Source organism: Thunnus maccoyii, chromosome 22 (genome assembly GCF_910596095.1).
Source record: "Thunnus maccoyii chromosome 22, fThuMac1.1, whole genome shotgun sequence".
In the NCBI taxonomy this organism is placed as follows: Eukaryota; Metazoa; Chordata; class Actinopteri; order Scombriformes; family Scombridae; genus Thunnus; species Thunnus maccoyii.
This window is the reverse complement of record NC_056554.1, coordinates 19,619,128-19,637,356: the sequence shown is the minus strand read 5'-3', so window position 1 is coordinate 19,637,356 and position 18,229 is coordinate 19,619,128. Positions and strand designations below refer to the sequence as shown.

The following is an 18,229-nucleotide window of genomic DNA, read 5'->3' as shown; positions in this document are numbered from 1 at the left end:
TTGACACCAGCTAAGACCAGCTAAAACCAGCAACCAATTTAAGCTAGTCTATGCTAGTTTTTTCAGCAGGGTTGCATAATATGCATATTTCAATTTTAACTGTAATTATTGTAATTCTGATCATTATTAAGTCTTAAAGCTGCACTGTATTTGCTATACAAATTTATAACTATCAGTAGCATATATTAGATTGTGGATAGGAGTTGTACAAGTATTTCACAGGCTAATTGCGCCAGAAAATACCAGGTAGCCTAATCTCATTTAACGAGTTAAAGTGGAGCAAAATAATCAATCTTAGAAGAAGAAGGAGAAGTTAAGCAAAAATTTGATTACTAGGGCCCACTTAAAAAAAAAAAAAAGTTTGAATAAAGAACTGTGGAGCAGAAAACTCACTGTAAGCTTGGTGACCGCAACATGCTAGCACTTCTTATTCACCTGTCAGTTAGCAAACTAGCTAGCTCGGTTGCTAACAGAAAAACAAGCAAAGAAAGTTTATCCACAAGACGTAATTGTGCCATTGACTCCTGTTTCATAACTGTTGACAAAACAAGTCTCGTTTGTAGAGCAGTTTTTATATTTCAGTATTTAAAAGTGGACGGTGCAACAAGCTAAAAAGCTACGATAGCTTCCTATTTTGGACTCTCTGGCTCTCTGTTCATTCAAAGGTTAGCACTGTGGTTTGCTATTTGTCAATGGTGCAAATTTGGGCCTCAAATTTCACAAATTTACAGCAGTTACAGTGACACTGAAATTAGTTGATTTCCCTTTGAAAATAGTGATGCCATGATGCATGACTGAAAGGCAAGAATTCCCACTTATGCTTATGCTGCTTATGTGGCTTAAAAATAATCAACTTCAAATGTATGAAAGCTAACATGTCATTAGTTTGCATACAACCCGTGTAGCTTTATCCCAACTGAACTGCAGATTTGTGGTGTTACCGCTGCCTCACGGGTGAATCCATAGATTTGTTGTCATGTAAGGCGGTTAAATTTTACAAAGCCAAAAGACAGCCTTAAGTCAAAAAAAACCTTCGGGACTTTATTGCCTCAGATGCTTTGGTGTTGTGGTTATGTGTTGTGGCTTGTCAAATGATCCTGCTGGAGTAAATGACAAAAAGCCTTTTTGCTTAGTCTGTAAATTATGAATTTGGATCATTACCAGTCAAATCTCTTTTCCCATGGCTGATCAGCTTGTTAACTAACAAAAAACATATTTTCCGTCTTTCCCCACCAAGATGTCCAACCAAGAGTTTTCTGCCACTTGAGCAGCTCTGTTTTTATCAACCTCAGTTTTTAGTATCATTTTCCCAGCTTTTCTTTTTACAGCTCTGTATTTATATCTATTTTTCAGTAATGTGCTACATAAACTCTGTAGATTCAGGAGCTCTGTTTGCTGTTCTATGTTTGTCTGATCTGGCAACCTGTCAACCCGTAACAGAAGTGAGTCCAGGTTCATTGGTACGTGATGCAAGGAAGGCGACTTTGGTCTGTGCACACAGTCTAAATATCTGTAATTTACTTTTTTTTTTAATGTCTATATTGTCCAGGATGGGAATTGGGCCAACCACCGTGCAACATCTCACATGATGAAGAGAAACATTTGAATTTGGGGTTGCATTTAAGGGAATGGATACCAGTGATGCTTTACTTTATAATGTACTCACAAGGATGTAACATATAGATTTTTACTAATAAATAAGGATTCACATTAATTATTATATTTCTAACCAGACTACAGCGGCATGGTGATCGTCTGACTTTTCATCCAGCTCCACAAAAAGGTCAAACAAAGTTCATGACCTTCATTCTGTCTCTGCTCAAAGATTGTCTCTCTGTCCTCCTTGATCTTTCAGCCAATGTTGTCTGGTTCCCATGTTTGTTCAGTCTTTTCCAGGGTCTTTGTTGTTTCAACGATGCATCACATGCGATCTGATGTCATGATGATGTCATACACCACAAAAGTTTTCCTCTTCCTGTTGGTGTTTAATGGTTTGTGGTAAATGCTGAGTTCTTGAAGACTCTGGCTAAATGTGGTCCCAGTGGGATGCGGCTAATGGTCTCTATTGAGTTAGTGGTGGTTACTGGTTTTAAATGTCAGTATGTTAGCATCCAATGACCAAGCCTGTAGTGCTGCAACGATTAGTGGATTCATTGATTAGCTGATAAATGGGAAATGACAGTAATTGTGGCAAATATTCTTGTTTCAGCTTCTCATATGTGAAGATTTGTTGATTTTCTCTGTTTTGGATCTTTGTTAAATGTATATTTTGGGGTTTTAAACTGTTTTAAGATATTTGAAGACGTCACCTTGGACTGGAAAATTTTATAGACTTAACATATAATTGACTAATTATGATTAATTATATAATATAATTGACAAATTAATTGACAGTGTTAGTTGCAGCCCATACATGCACGTTAACATGCTAAACTTCCATAGATAACGGCACAGGTAACAGTATAATATGTTGTTCACTATACAGGTTCTCATGATGCCTGTTTAAATAAACAGTAATCTAGATCTGTTGCTCACATAGGAGATAAAAAGCTTTACTAATTCCAGGTATTGTGTAAAAAAACAATGACACCCAGCATACAGTAAATGCAAACATCCATCGCCCTGTGTGACTCACTTCACCGCTTACAACATACACACACATTTTTACTCCAGCCGCCTCTCTCTGTAATAACTGACCTTTCTGTCTCTGTGTCTGGCTTCTGTCTAATGTGATTAGTAACAGGTCACTTCTTCCCTCTGTGTGCGAGACGTTTACGGGAATCAGTCTCGCTAACGTGTGCTTTTGAGTTTGTGATTTCTGTAACATCTGTCTCAGCAGATTAAGATAAGAAGGACAAAATGACACGCGCACAAAAAACCCTTCAGGAAATAGACACACGGAGGTCCCGTAAAACTGAAGGTTTCCAGTCACTCAATAACAGAGTTACGGTAACAGAGCAGCACTGTGGAGCCTGGAGCAGAATAAGAACAGACTGTGCCTGAATTAAACATTTCTTTACTCACTAAACTCTTATTAAAGTGTCATTGATGTAATTTCTTTCTTTTGCTTTTTTGTAACCTGATTTTACCCCCATTTGTGCCATGTTGTTGTTGCAATTCAAATTAAATTTGTACCTCTGATGTGTTTGCACATATATCTCAGTGGTAGAAAATGTAGATAGACTTTCCTATACCCCTGGACAGATCCAAATCACAAAAAAGGAGATATCTTTTTATCATTTTAGAGGTCAGAAGGAATGAAATCAAACCATTTTCCTGCCTTAAATAACAAAAAATACCCCAATCTTGCTCAAAAATAAACCAAAAGTCCAGAGTTTTGTTTACTTCTCTTTTTTGTGTATTTTATATTAACTGGAAAGTGAGTTTTAAAAGCCAAAAAGCTCTGCACTCATTCTGAGTCACAGGCATTGATAAACAACCTTTCAAGGTCACATTGCGCCTCAGGGACGTTACAATTTTGGTTATTGCCCGTTAAATTGTTGTTGTTTTGCTTGCTGCAATACACTTGAATGAACGTATTTGCTGCTGTGTTAGCTGAAAATATTGCTGATGCAGAAGTGTTGTAGCATCATATTTCACTGCATCTTACACCTGGAAACATTTAGCGCACAGCAGAGGACGACTTCTTTATCCAAAAACTATAAATGTGTAAATGTAGAATACAGATATATATATACGAAATCTTATCAAATCAACCTTTATTTACTGTTTATGGCAACTTTAATGCAAAATTGCAGCACATAAATTGAAATACACAGAAATCAAAGCTATATTTACAACATCCGTGCTTGTTTGTGTGTATATTTGCATGACTGTGTGTGTGTATGCTTGCACAGACACGTGTGTGTGTGTGTATGTCAATCAACCCACATAGATATGTGACATGTGAGTGTCGGTAAACAGCGATGAATGAACGGCTTCTCTGTGACCCACTTAACAGTACCTGTCCAATACTGAGCAAAGTGCGTTTCATAACACGGTGACTCATGTCCTTCATCTGCTAAATAAGGATCGATTGCATTGATTTGAGGGGATATTTATGTTTTCAGGGCGCAAAAATACTCTGCAGGAATCATTTATTAAAATTCTGACACTGATATAAACTCTCTTCTTTTACCTGTAGGTGACAGGTGTGTTACAAATCTATCTGCAACCAGATCTGCCAGCATCTTTGAGATCTAGTGAAGATAACTTCCATATGATTGTTGTGGTGCGACTGAAGCTCATTCAGTAACATAAGCAGGAATACTGCAGGTTTTCCAAGTCAAGCTTCCATCCAGATATGTTTTAAAATATATTAAAATAGTCTGCTTTGAATTATAACTTGTGTCTGATATGTTTTTATATTTAAAACAAGTTGACTTGTACATATTCTTAGAATATTTCTCCCTCATTAAAGACCAATTTAACTTCCGGACACAAGATGTCTCCTACTTCACTGGACTGGACCATGATTGGTTTCCAAACTTGTCACAAAAATGCTCTTAAAAGCACACTTTTAAAACTGAGATTTAAGGTGATCCCAGAGAAACTTTCCCTCTTCAGCAGATGAACGTGTCAGACTTCGCACATATGTCATTCTTCAACATTACACCTCAAATCCCCAAAAATTATTCAAATGTGCGGCTGGTTTCATAAATACTTGTCCATATATCTCCTCTTACAAACACAGCTGTTGTTCACCAGAAGCCTCAATGGACTTTGAAACAAAAGCTTGGATTTATTTATGAATATGGTCAGACAGAAGTCGGTCAGGTCATGGGTGAAGTGACTAATGCAACAAAATATTATTAGTTTCAGAAACTCACAAGCTTTTGCAAATAAAAGGAAACAACAAGAGCAGGACAGTATTTAAGGCATTTTGTTTTTAGATGAACAATCAATATATAGATTCTTTTTCTCAATTTTTCTGTCTATTACTTGTCTCAAATCTCTTCTGATTTTCTGCGTTTGCCCCGTTGTTCCCTCTTATCATTTCTGCATGTTGTTTTTGTTATACTCCTTTATTCCTATCAGTTTTATCACCATCTACTTAATAATTATCCGGTTCTGCATTAAACTACCCCTTCAACTGCTTGATTACAGGCATGACACATCAAAGAAACAAAAACTAAAGTCAAATGATCCAGAAAATATTCCTGTGAAATCTAAACAACAAAAAAGGAAGAGAAGCCAACTGGCGATAAATTAGAAACCCAAAAATCAGGACGTGGACGGAAATGTGTCGAGATGTTTTTCTTTCAGCCTTTCCTTTCTGGCTCAATAACTTGAGAAAACATGAGTTATCTACATATTTATGACAAAGGGCGCGCTTCAGTTGTTTGTGCCCAGTTTGACCTGTTTACTTCATGTAAATCTCACATGACCTTCCTCAAAGGTTTCTGATAGCAAGGTCAAGGAAAAAGAAGGTTCATGAAACCTTCACAGAGGCCACAAAGATCACTGCATGCAAACTGGACACACAATAAATACACGCTATCTGTTTTTTTTAAAAGATGTGAGAGGTTTGTTGTTGTCCAAATATATTCCTTTCATTTTTCTGTGAGCAATAAAACAAATTAAGTTCTTTTCTGCTGGTTTAAACTTTACATATAAGCATTTGTTCTTAGTGAGGAGCGCCATCTGTTGGACTCTCTGCATTACTGCATTAATGCACCTTATTGCCTAAAAATGATTGCTTGCATAGAAGAAAAGCATGTTTAAAAATTATTTATTGAAGATTGTGCTTTACAAGAGTTGTATTAATGGTCAAAATATGAGGACAATCTTTATCTATCCCACAAACTTTAAACTAATGTCATTTAATGAGCCAAACTGCTTACATTTTTATATATTGCAGACTTTGTTCTAACTTTTTCAGCAGTTGTATGCCTGTTAGCAGCAACTGACATGTATGTTTTTGATGTTTATTTTATTGTTGGCACATATAATCATGCTCTTTTATATTTCCTTCTGATTGTACTAATGTGTGTCATGATTATTTTGTTCTTTTCTTGATAAACTAATTTTCTCTGCATTTACCTTGATTTCTTTATTTTTTTGGTTGTTGTTTCTTAATCTCACCAGTACAATCCTTTCTTAATCTCTTAATGTGTGTTTTGTTACCTGTGTAAAAAACTAAACTAAACTAAAGTTATGTTTCATTATAGTGAATAAAGTATAAAATAAAATCACGAATAAATCTCACACACTGGCATCTTGCACAAGTTTTACAGTGTAAATTCCTGATATAATGGTAAACTTGTAAAAATGTAAATAGGTCATTAATACCTAAATAACTTCAATGTACATTATTAAGTAAATCAATGTAAAAAGTAAACTAATTATTTAGGGCAGATTTAAGGTACTTAAATTCTTCATAATTGCACCATTATGTCAGGAATTTACACTGTAAAACTGTCAGACTGCAAATGAGACCAATTCCTGTACGTTTACTTTATTGGCTGGTGTCAATAATTCTGTTGACAAAACAATCTTGTCACAAAAACTACTAAGCATCTGTTCTGTAGCTTTTAATCATACTACACAATCTTCCTCAGCAGTACAGGAGTTTGCTCTGTTAACTTCTCACCCATGTTTTAAACTTTGAGATTAAAGCTCTGATTTATTCTGGTTTTAAATGATAGAATACATTTTTCAAAGACATCAAAAACGATTTAAAAAAAAGCTTTAGAAAAAATGCATTTTATTTTATTATTCATTTTCATTCGTAATAAAAATTGCATTCTTTTCCTTGACAAGACTTCCCATCTGTGTCTTTAACCTTCAAGACTGTTACACCTTTTCTTAATCCTTCATTTTGTGTTTTTTTTTGTAAGACAAGTTTTTGGAGAACCCTCCCGTTATAAATATGTACAAAAAGTTCAGGTTGAACATGCTACATGTCACAAGACCTTTACAGTTACATCCAACACGATTTGGCCAGACATCAGAAAGGGTCGACCCCTCGTCCATTAAAATGATTTTTTGGCAGTCTCTAATTTCTTACATGTGTTGAGGATCTCACACAGTGCGAAGACATTACCCAGACATGTTTCTTTCCACACACAGACACAGGCTTTGTTGCAAGATTTGTAGCCCTGATGAGAGGCAAAGATCAGGTTTTTAAAAAATGAAAAAACAACAACAATGAAACAGAAAAATATTAGCGAATACACAGATAATCACAATAAAGAAAATATTCATTAGATGACTGTGGTTTGAGATTGAATATTGAAGATGGATTCTACATACCTTGGTCTTCAAATAAACCACTTAGTTTTTTATTACAAACAAAAAAAATTATATTAATAAGTTACCCTGACAGTTAGGTTTAGCTTAGTTAAATTACCACTTATACTAAGTTAGTAACGTTTCCCTCAACTGGCTTAAAATGCTTCCCAGCTTTGATCTTAGTAGGAAAATTACATTATAGCGACAATAAATTTAACAACCAGCACATTCATTAATCTCCCATCTTTTCAGCCCATAGTTCTTCCCAGGCCTTAGCAGCCGACTTTTAAAGTGCTTTAACAGGGATGGTGAAGATCTGAAACCACAACAACTTCCTGCCTCCAGTCTCGGGCTCGTTATGGTTAGCCGCTAAGCTGTAGATCAGACAAATGACCCATCAAATCTGCCCCCTTTAGTCTGTTTTCTCAGTGCTTCTCATGAGCTTCTGAAGTCTCTAGCGACACGTGCACGACTCGGCCACCATGTCCTCCAGCTCCCTGTACTCCACCTTCTTCTTGTGCACTACCAGTACGCTCATGGGCATGTACTTATAAGGCACGCAGGACGGGGGAGGAACGTCTCCGACGCCCAGGTCGTTGATGACCGTCTGGATGATGGCGTGGTTGGGGGAATGGTAGCCGTAGTGGAGAACTCTCGGGCAGTCGCCCTGACAGAACCGAGGGTTGTACACTGGCGGAGCGATGAAGTAGTGACCCCAGCCGAGCTCGTCAAAGGAGAGGCGGAACGAGTGGAGCTTGCAGCGGTTCTTGGGCGTGCTCGTTTTGCGCTTGTAGTTGGGGATATCGGAGATGATGGAGGCAGAGGGGGAGGTGGAAAAAGAAGAGGAGGAAGAGGAAGTGGGGGCGTTTTTCAGAGCGTCCAGCGAAGGATCTTTGGGCTCCGCAGACGAGGAGTCTTTGGAGCGGCGGCGGCGGCGAACCGATGGGTGCAACTGCCCAATGTTTTCCTCTTCAACCCCCAGCAACTCCCCCATCCAGTCCTTCACTTCTCTCTCTTCTTCCAGATACAGAAGAAGTGATGGCACTTCCAGGTGAGGTTCCCCTCCCCATCTTTTTCCTCCTTGTAGACGAGTCCACCACCACGAGAGGCCGCTGTCCTCTTCAACGTGCCCAGGGTCTGTGCACCAATACTGGGCCGTGAGGGTCAAGTGTCCCACAGAGCCTTGGTCCTTCCCCTGCTGGACATGTCCATTGACGTGTGCGGTGATGTCCGTCTCCGTCCACCGCTCGTGAGGATCCATGGTGACCAGGCTGTCTTTGCCCAGTGAGGTGATCTGAGCCCTGCAGCTGGGCAGTTTGAGGGCCTGGGAAGTGCTCGAGGTTGAGGAGGAGGTGGTGGAGGGAGGAGAAGAAGAGCGAAGATGGATGAACGAAGCTCTGATCAGCTGCTCCGAAGGAAGAGTGTCAAGGTTGTACTGCACTGTGAATGTGTAGTGGTGGTCTGAAGGAGAGAAAAAGCATAAAAATTAGACCCAGTCAATCCCTCTCTGGCCTTATAAACTGACACCTTCCTCATAAAAACTCTTTTTTTTGGCAACTTCGAGTTTATTAGAATTTGTCTTTTGATATACAGTCCCTCCCACTACTCAACACTCCTCACTTCTGTCTCTCACATTTTAAAAATACAATATACAGTGAACAAGTAAAAACATAACGGTTAGATTGACCATCTAGCACCAATCTTCATAAGACTTTTCTTCCATGATGCTTTGGGTTCATCATTTTCATACTTTATACCAAAAAAAAGTGTAAAATTAAAAACTAATTTGAATGGTTTTAGAAAAGTACGCATTTGCAGTATAAATAAACACGGAAAAATCAGTGTAAAACTTTTGTATTTTTCAGTTAAAAATCAGTAAAAATCAAAAATGCTTCATTGGATTAGTGTCCCATATGAAACAGACACCATGGCACTGAATTTGCAAGAGATGAGAGGTTTAATTGGAAGCAATACAAGCAAACATTTCAGCTATTTGCAACCTTCAGAGCCAAAACAATAGTATTTTGCAGAAGCATGTCTGAGATTAACTGCTTTCCTCCCCACAGGTGGCATTTACAGATATGAAGTCTTTTAATCCATCAACTATTGGCTTTTTTTAAACAAAATACAATTTACCACAGTGGTTCTTTAGTTTCTGGCTTCTTCTCACTGCTTTCTCAAGGTGGTTTGGGTAGATCAATATTCCTGTATTTACTGTTTTTATTCATTGCTGTACTTTTATATATTTATTATTATACTGACTGCTGTCTATAGACCATATTGCCCCACTGTGACGTTAAAGCTTTACTTCACTCTACTTGTTTTCAGTTTTCATGTGGAGCAAATAGTGTAGAAGAGTCAGTCTTTAAAAGGTTGAATCTCTGAATTCAATATGTTGTTTACCTGCAATCTGATCTGTGTCATAAAACGCAGATTAATGGAGCTGCTGATTAGAGGATCTTCTTTAGGAATATATGAAAAGACCAGATGGGGAACATCATCTGAGCCTTTCCACAGCTCAAAGTAAATGTATCATGAACAATAACCACATATGTAGAATCACCTTCAGTCATGCCAGCAACCAGAAAACTAAAAATCAGCAATCCTGTTATTTAAAGGCTGTTCTGGAAAGTATAAAACTTCCATAATTTAACCTGAGATATTATGTAGGTGTGCTTGGTTTTGGGGGGAACACAGGAAAATCAAAAGCCTGCATAATAAGATATCACAAAGCCCAAAAACGCTGATCTTTCTCCCCCAAAACTGACTCTAATGGCTGGTTTGTGATTGCTACAAATGCAGATTCGAGGAGAATAATTTGTCTCCTTCACCTCTTGACGCGGGCAGGTAATGCACCGATGACGCCGATGGTCTCAACAGGCGGACCGTGTTGGAGCCGAACTTTCGGTGCTGTTTGGGTCTGCCGTCCGGCTCCGCTGCGCTGCGGTACAAACTCAACATGAACTGCAGGTTCTGGTCCGCTTTCTGCTCGTCCGTCAGCGGCCGGTGGTGCGCGCCTTTGTGCTTTGCGCTCTGGTGACTCTGGCGGCTGCGCTTCAGCGTGGTGTGATGGGAGGCCTTTTCTCCGGCGCAGGTGGAAAACAACAGGAAGATAAAACAGGTCCGGACCAAGAACCGCTGTAAACTGTGCTTGGTGCGGGTCGACCTCATGTTGGTTATAAAACCTCTGGTGCTAGCGAGCTCCACCAACGAGGCTATAGTTGGCAACCATCCTCCGCACGGCCGAGGGCGTGATTTACTGGCTCACCTGGTCACGGGCCATTTTGGACTCGACAATCAACTTCCTGAGATTGACGGTGACCCCAATTAACCCTTCGGATGTGCGTGAGCCGCCAACAGGAGCGCAGGGACGCCACGTGACTGGTGCGTAAACGTGCGTAAAAATTGCACCCGCGCTCTGATTACTTTATTGAATACTCTGTATTAATTACTTTCTGTAAATTTACATATTTTTCCACATCTCACCATCTCCTTTATGATTGTTAAACAATTTACATAAAACAATCTAAATAATCTTGATATTTTTGTTTTCACCAGTTTTGTACTGAACTTATTCTTTAGTAGAATCATGCTTGCACTGTCAATCAATCAATCAATCAATCAATCAATCAAACTTTATTTATATAGCACATTTCATACAAGTCGAATGCAATTCAATGTGCTTTACAAGTGATTAAAACACACAGGGTAATAAATGTGGACACCAATACAGGCAAAATACCAGAAATTAAAATGAATTGACTTGTAAAATGTAAACAAAATAAATAGATAAATAATAAAGGATAACACATTTCTCTTTCTGTGCACCCAAGTGATACAATAAGCCTAAATTGTGCATTTATACTCAAAGTTTTAATTCTTAATGCATATTTTATGCCATTAAAATTTTGTCTTCAGTATGTCTCTGTATGTTTGAAGCAATGCTAATTTCTTTTGCTAAGTAAAAAATGTTCAAAATCAAGTTATATTATTAAAAAAAGGCAGAATATCAGTCAAAGTAATCTCTGTGTATAAACTGTAGTACTGAGTAAAAACTCTGTTGCTATCAATGTGCAAATTTACATTTTGGGAATTTCTACTCATTGGTTTCATTTCAACAACCACATGGCTCTGAATCGGATGAAAAAAAATTCTAATTACATGAAAACTGACTTTATAAATAAAACACATGCATTGACAAGCATTTTAGAGATCCAAAATTTCCATTTTTACTGTGCGGTGCAAAAATTGAGAAGGCAGAGTTTGAACTTATCCATAAAAACAAAATAAAGACCACATTAAAAGCAAAACAGTCAACACAATTCAACATGATCAGCTAGTTTCTGCTGACACATCACAAAATCTGTATTCAGTAAAGTAAAAAGTGCTGAAGTTGTTCTTCACTTGAATCACACTGGCGCCATCAGGTGGTAGAAAGACACTGCAACACACCTGGACTGTTTCTTTTCTCTACAAACAAAAGAGGTTATGTGATCATGTGATAATCTGAAAATATTAATACACGTAGTGGCTTTAAGAATACTGACTTTACGAAACATTCCAACAATTATAATTAAAGCTACACTTAGTTACAGTACATTGAGTAATTTGTTACTCCCTCCCTACTTGGTCTTTGGTATAAAAAGAATCTTGGTTTGCATTGTGGTTTAGTTTTTTTATATTCAGGCTACTCCCAGACTATTTTTGACGACTCTGATTGCAGTTTTTGATATGTTGTTTGTTTCCACTTGTATAATTTGAAGCCCGAGAGCTTTGGGATCCCCGGGCTTCTGGTAAAATAATTGTTTTCAGCAGGGAGGAGTTGAATGGACGACATCCTGCCTCTTGTAAACTTGAAATTTAAAACCTGCCAAAGTGAAAAGAAATATAAAAGAAAACACACATACTGTAAAAAAATCTGTCTCCTTTCCTTTTTTTTTTTTTGGCTTTTAAATTTGATCTCACTTGAAAGCATTACTCCCCACCAAACCAAATATTACAGTCCAAAGTTTCCGAGAACACAAATGGCCTTTAGAACAACTGATCTGACCAAAACAAAGTCCTCGTGGTCTGGAGGAAAGGTGAGATGTCTGGGCATGTTTACATCTCTCTCTCTCTGTCTTTGATTTTCTATCAAGCCCCTTTTACTTGTTCTTTCAAGATAGTCGCTTGTTCACACACACACACACACACACACACATTCAGTTAAATGGCACTGCAGTGTGTGGTGGCATTCCACAACAGTGATTATCTACAGTCCCAATCATTGCAGTCTGCAGAGAGAGTGTGGGAAAACAAAAAAAAACTATGGGGGACAAACAGCAAATGGCTACAAAAGCTTCTGAGGCAGAAACACATTTAGAAAGTTTATTCCATGAAGAAATTCACCATAAAAAACATAATTTCTACACTGAAAGATAGTATCACTGGTAACTTTGTGTGTTGTTAACTCCGAAAGGCAGCAGGAAACTGTTTTAACTTCGACTATATATAATATAATGCAGTTTTATTGCCTTGTAAGGAGCTTTGATTGCAAAACAGAAACATTTTAAAAGATGTACCCCATTTGCTAATTGATAAATGAAGCCTTTAACACCAACGCTACCTGGATGCACAACATGTGAAAAGATACATTTAGGGAAACATGCACACTCACTTTCTTTTCCAAAGTATAGTAGATGAGAAGAACAATCAATCAATCAATCTCATGTCTGTGCGTTAAAGTACTGAGCTTGAGTCGAAATGTGGTTAGCCTAGCTTAGCCTAGCTTAACCACTAATTGCTGTTTTTGCAGTACACTTTGTGTATGGATTAAACAAAAATAAATCTCATGAATTAGTCAGCTTTAGCGGTGTTGGAAGGTGTTTTTTGTTTGTTTTTTTTAACTTTAAAGAGAACCTGGCTAGCTGTTTCCATCTGCTTCCAGTCTTTATGCTAAGCTAAGCTAACCGCTAGCTAAGCTAAATACTTAACGCACAGAAATGGACTTAATATCGTTCATTTCATCTCCTGGAAACAAAATTTTAAAGGATATTTCCTTTAATGTTTCAATTATATACTCTGACATGTATTGTACCTGGATTATTTACTATTTTTAGGACAGGGCATTATTTTAGAAACAACGAGAGTCCAATCTGTCGATACACATTTCATGTCAACTTTTCATAGCATTAGCAGTCCATGAAAGTACTACATTGCTAGTGTCCCCTGGGCAAAACAGTCTGTGGTAAAAGGTTAAACTACAAATTTTAGCAATCATGAAAGTACTCAAAAAGGTATTCATAAAAATAACAGATAAATAGATAAAGATATAGATGAAAACTTAATTAATCCTGTTCATCATATGCATGTTTTGCATTGGGCTTGAGTGAAACTCACATGAGTTATGTGATGAGCTATGAGTCAATTATTCAAAAATCTCTTCTACCTCTTTCATTATCTCTTATTTGTTTCCTATCTCTCACGGCAGTATCAACTGTATGACTAAAATGTAAAGAAAATCTTATGTTAATTTAGATAATAAAGGATAATACTGTTATTATATTATTGCAAGAAGCTCAAACAAACAGGAAAACAATTTTAAAAATGCCAGCAAACTTGGCTTATGTAAAGTTTTTAGCAGCTTGTAACTGCTTGTTTCAATGTGCCTTAATATGGTGGTTAGACAAGCAGACTGGTAAGATTGGTAAGACTTTAGAAATGTGTGGGACACATTATCAAATGTTGTTGTTGGCCTGGAGGCCTATGTACTGTACGTGCTCACGCTGCAGGTCTGCAGAGCCTCAACATGGATGGAGGAAGGCTTTGACAATCTTTGCTCTCACCCAGAAAAATGAGATTCAGGCTACAACAGTTTGTGGGCAGAATGATAATAGTCTTTGGTGACTCGATCAAACATGTGCATATCCTGACCATACTGGATCATATTCATCATCCACATGAGCAGAAATATAAGGGATAACTTGGTGTCAAGAGTCTGAAAAAGCGCTCGAAGATTCCTCTCATATATCACAATTAAAGCCAAGATGGACATGAGCTGTTTGTATGGAAGCATTGTGGAAGTAATGTGCAGTTAGCATACTGAGTATGGAAGAAAAATTACTTCTCATGAAATCACAGGAGATGGATCTTTGAAGTATGTTAATGACTGACAGACAACTTCAGATATAAGTACTTTTTTATGTCTGTATAGGTTGTTGATTCTGTCAATATCAACAGGGGTTTTCACCATTTCACTCACCTATGCAGAGTGGGATGCACTCTAAATAAATATTTTGAGTTATACAATTGATAATGTTATATGATACATAGAGTTTATTGCCCCCTCCAGACTTAAAAGGAAATTGTGCAAGCTCCTCTGCTGGTGTGGATGAGGTCAGCTGGGTGCTTAAATACATATTCTTTGGAACTCGATTCTGGGAAAAAGTGATTAACTCGCTATTAGTAATTAATATATATTTATATATTCACTGTGCAATGTTGTTTTCTTGCTGGGATTAGTGCCAAAGTCCCTCTTTTTGTTACTCTACTTCCACCGCAGCTCAACAGGGAAATACAAAGAGGGAATTTGATGCTAAACAGACTGTAAATGTGGCAGATATCCACTTGATATGACTAACACAGACCGCTGAAACCCCATATAAGCTTCAGATCAACTTTTAAATGCATTTTTGCACAAAATGACTGTGTGGAAACACTGGATTTTGGCCCCATCACTTACACTGAAAGCACATTTGAAGGGGATCTATTAATAGCCAGTATGAACAGGAGGAATGATTACAGAGAGGAAACCCTCTTTCACTGTTCATATGGGCACCTGACTGTTAAAAAACTGTGAACCTATCCTTTAAATAATTAGTATTCAGTAAAGTTTAGTCAGGAATGAAGTTATATTTACTCTTTAGTAATCTAAAAGTATTTATGTCAAGTACAATTATAGCTAAAATAGCCTAATATTACTTTGGGACTTATAATAATATCATTAAAACGTTATCTGGAAACGTCAATACAGGCATTTAAATGTGAAGATGAAAGCCAAGCTGTAATGTTTGGGTTGGTCATCAGTACTTAAAATCAACTGATAGTTTTCGCAGAGGTTGGCGGTAAAATAGCGGGTTTCATGTTTCAAATAAAAGGTCAGCCACTCTCCATTGATACTGTTATTTGGCTGTGACTCTGCCTGATGTTATTACAATACAGCGGTTGTTACCGCGGTAGCCCCGCCCCGCTTGCTGATTCTGATTGGACAAATCCATCCGGAGCCTCTCTGCGATTGGTCGACTTTTCTATCAATCATATACGTTTAAACAGTGGGAGGGGCCACCTCCCTCGCTTGGGGAAAAGTTTTCTCGAAGTTTGAAGCTGCGTCAAGCCAGCCAACGTAAGGTCGGAAACACTTGATATAGAGTTTATAATAGAAGCATTAAACTTGCTTCTTTTTAAGAAATAAACGGATGCATAGCTGTAGATGTGACATTAAATAATTAGTAGAATCATGTGATAGTGTACCGAGTGATTTTACAACTGTAAAACACGCTAACGTCTACTTTTCGTCGACGGTTAAACGCTTGACCGGAAGTTGCAACCGCCATTTTCAGCATCCCTTCACCGAGCTTGACACTAGCTTAAAAACTTTTTTTCCCTCCCCCCTCCTGCACTCTCCCACTGACTCCGTCCCTCCAATCCATCCATTCGTTGTTGTTGTTAGAGCGGTGATGGAGAAGCGCAGGGACTGTTACCGGCACCGCTAAGCTAGCTGAACCGACCGAAAGAGGGGGAAGAAACGACGGATAAACGGCCCGGAAGGAGGAGAATGGAGACGGTTGAGCAGCTCGTCTCCTTCCACCACATTCAGGTCCAGTTGACCGGGGGCGCGCCGTGGGGGTTCACGCTGAAAGGAGGGCTCGAGCACGGCGAGCCGCTCATCATCACTAAAGTAAGCTGACCCACACACACTGACATTACTGACATAATGATGTAAGCATGGGAAATATCCGTTATACGGTTTAAAATGACTTTAAAATGCGCCTGAAGTACTCAAAGTGACCTAATACTCCCCAATATTAAACTCCATGTTTATATGTATATTTACAGTTTTGGTTTCATATTTACACTGTATCACACGCCAAAGTATTATAGGAATTGTATGTTGTAAGGTTGTGGTTGTTGCAACACTCATGCTGAACCAAAACAGCAATTGTGGTTGAGTTTTGCAGGCTTGAGTGGCTGCTTTCTCATTCACAGTGTGCTTGGCTGCTGGTCACTTGGTTTAAACTTTTCAACCCATGCTAAAAAAAACAAAACAAAACAAAACAACAACGCAAAACGCTTGTTTTTCTTGAAAACCTCTTCTGTATATAAACCTCTGCATTGCTAGATTTGAAGCTTCACTCTCCATCCTCTCTCTTCCTCCTCCTCCTCCTCTCTCCTCCTCCTCCTTCCTCCTCTTCTGTAGAGAATAAAAAGTTATTGTCCAAAGCTGAAGCAAATATCCGGAGATGTTTGAGGTTTATCAGCTGTCACTGTGTATGAATAAAAAGCCTGCCCTATATTATCTAATGGTAAGGTTCCCAAACTTGGGGTCAAAGGGTTTCCTGTCCATCTTCCTGTTACTTCATTGACTGGACGTTAAAAAAGTGTTGGCAGTCGACTGAAATGATAGGGTGCTTGTTTGGAACATCGCTAATCTTTTATTATACTGACAGCGTATTAATAAATGAGCTTGTTTTGCAGAGAGGAGGAAACCATGAGGCACGGCAGCTGATAAGTGTGCAGAACGACACATACTGTTATTGTCTCGGATGGGAGTTTTGGTTTCAGGTGTGCTTTGTGTGCACGTTGAAGGGCTTTGTGAGAGATTTAGTGCTCACTTTCAGATTTTGTCATGACCTCGTCGTCTCGTGCGATAAAGTTGCGGGGGCCGACATTTCCTCCCCGGCTTCTTCTCACGGTTTTCACACCGCGGGCGGTGAGCTGCTGGAAATAAGGAGGGTGTCTTTGAATTACTGCAAGTAATTATTGGTGTGTGTGTTCTGCTGGGGGTGGTCTCTCTCTCTCTTTCCCTCTTTCCCTCTTTCCCTCTCTCTCTGAATGTGTGTGTCCAGTCCAGTGCATAAGTAGGCCAGCTCACGTGCAACCTCTGCTCTCTCTATATATTTTGCCCACGCCTGTTGAGAAGTCGCAGCGGTGGTGGCGGCGGCGGCGGCGGTGGTGGCAGGGGCGGCGGTGTAAACGTTGGCCGGTTCACATCTATATTCACCACAGCAGCAGCGAATGGAAAAGCCTGGCTCAGTCATCTGGAAACACACACACACACACACACACACACACACACACACACACACACACACACACACACAGTCACACGCAGTAACACAGCCCCTGGGAAAATGTGACTGGGACTGCTAAAGGAGATAAAAATCAGACTGTGCTCTATGGCTGTTTTGTGGCCGGTGGCTACTAGTTAAAACTCACACACACACATGCACGCACACGCACACACACACACAATAAAGTAGCTCAGGCGGTGAACGCTGGACAGGGAACTGAGGTGCAGAAAAGTGTTTTAAAATGTTTAATGATTAAGTGTTAAGTCCTTGAAGGAAAGAGGAGAAAGACGGGAACACACAGAAAAGGTAAAGCTCAGACTGTCGAGGTGTGTGTGTGTGTTAGCGTGTGTGTGTGTGTGTGTGTGTGCATGACAAAGACATGAGTGCATAATGTGTTTTAGGTTTAGCGAGGGCCAGAGAGAGTTTCCATCAGCCTCCACACACACACACACACACAGGTTTACTGTGTCTGTATGGACCACAGCTGAATACAGTCGTAATCCCCTCACTTCCGACAGAGGGGGACGAACATGTGTGTGACTGTGAGAGCGAGTGACTGAGGGGGGGGGGGGGGGTGAACACGAGAGAGGGAAAGAAGGAAAGGGACGGATATAGAGAGCGGGATAAGTATTAAATAGTTGAACTTTTTTGGAAATCAACTCATGTGC

General features: G+C 39.0%; 2 protein-coding genes across 4 annotated transcripts in view; one reads left to right on the top strand and one right to left on the bottom strand.

Annotated features, from left to right (window-relative positions):
- shroom4 (shroom family member 4) overlaps positions 1-18,229 on the top strand; it is a 115,902-nt gene that overhangs the window by 18,462 nt on the left and 79,211 nt on the right. Inside the window, exons 1-2 of one of the 3 annotated variants that reach the window (XM_042401317.1) lie at positions 10,539-10,617; positions 15,941-16,168. In XM_042401317.1, the coding sequence (XP_042257251.1) occupies positions 16,046-16,168 (123 nt within the window). In that variant the 5' untranslated portion in view covers positions 10,539-10,617; positions 15,941-16,045. Of the gene's footprint in view, positions 1-10,538; positions 10,618-15,551; positions 15,619-15,940; positions 16,169-18,229 lie in introns of those variants that run through there. The other 2 variants (XM_042401316.1, XM_042401315.1) reach the window with 2 other exon arrangements.
- On the bottom strand, positions 6,690-10,526 carry bmp15 (bone morphogenetic protein 15). The gene is made up of 2 exons (XM_042401319.1): positions 10,065-10,526; positions 6,690-8,694 (listed from the first exon to the last, which is right to left on the bottom strand). The coding sequence occupies exons 1-2, from the start codon at positions 10,402-10,404 to the stop codon at positions 7,688-7,690; spliced, it is 1,347 nt and encodes a 448-aa protein (XP_042257253.1). The 5' UTR covers positions 10,405-10,526; the 3' UTR covers positions 6,690-7,687.

Coding starts and splice junctions, on each gene's coding strand:
- bmp15 (XM_042401319.1), bottom strand. CDS start 10,404: ATGAGGTCGACCCGCACCAAGCACAGTTTACAGCGGTTCTTGGTCCGG. Junction 8,695..10,064: donor TTACCTGCCCGCGTCAAGAG/GTGAAGGAGACA, acceptor TCTCTCCTTCAG/ACCACCACTACACATTCACA.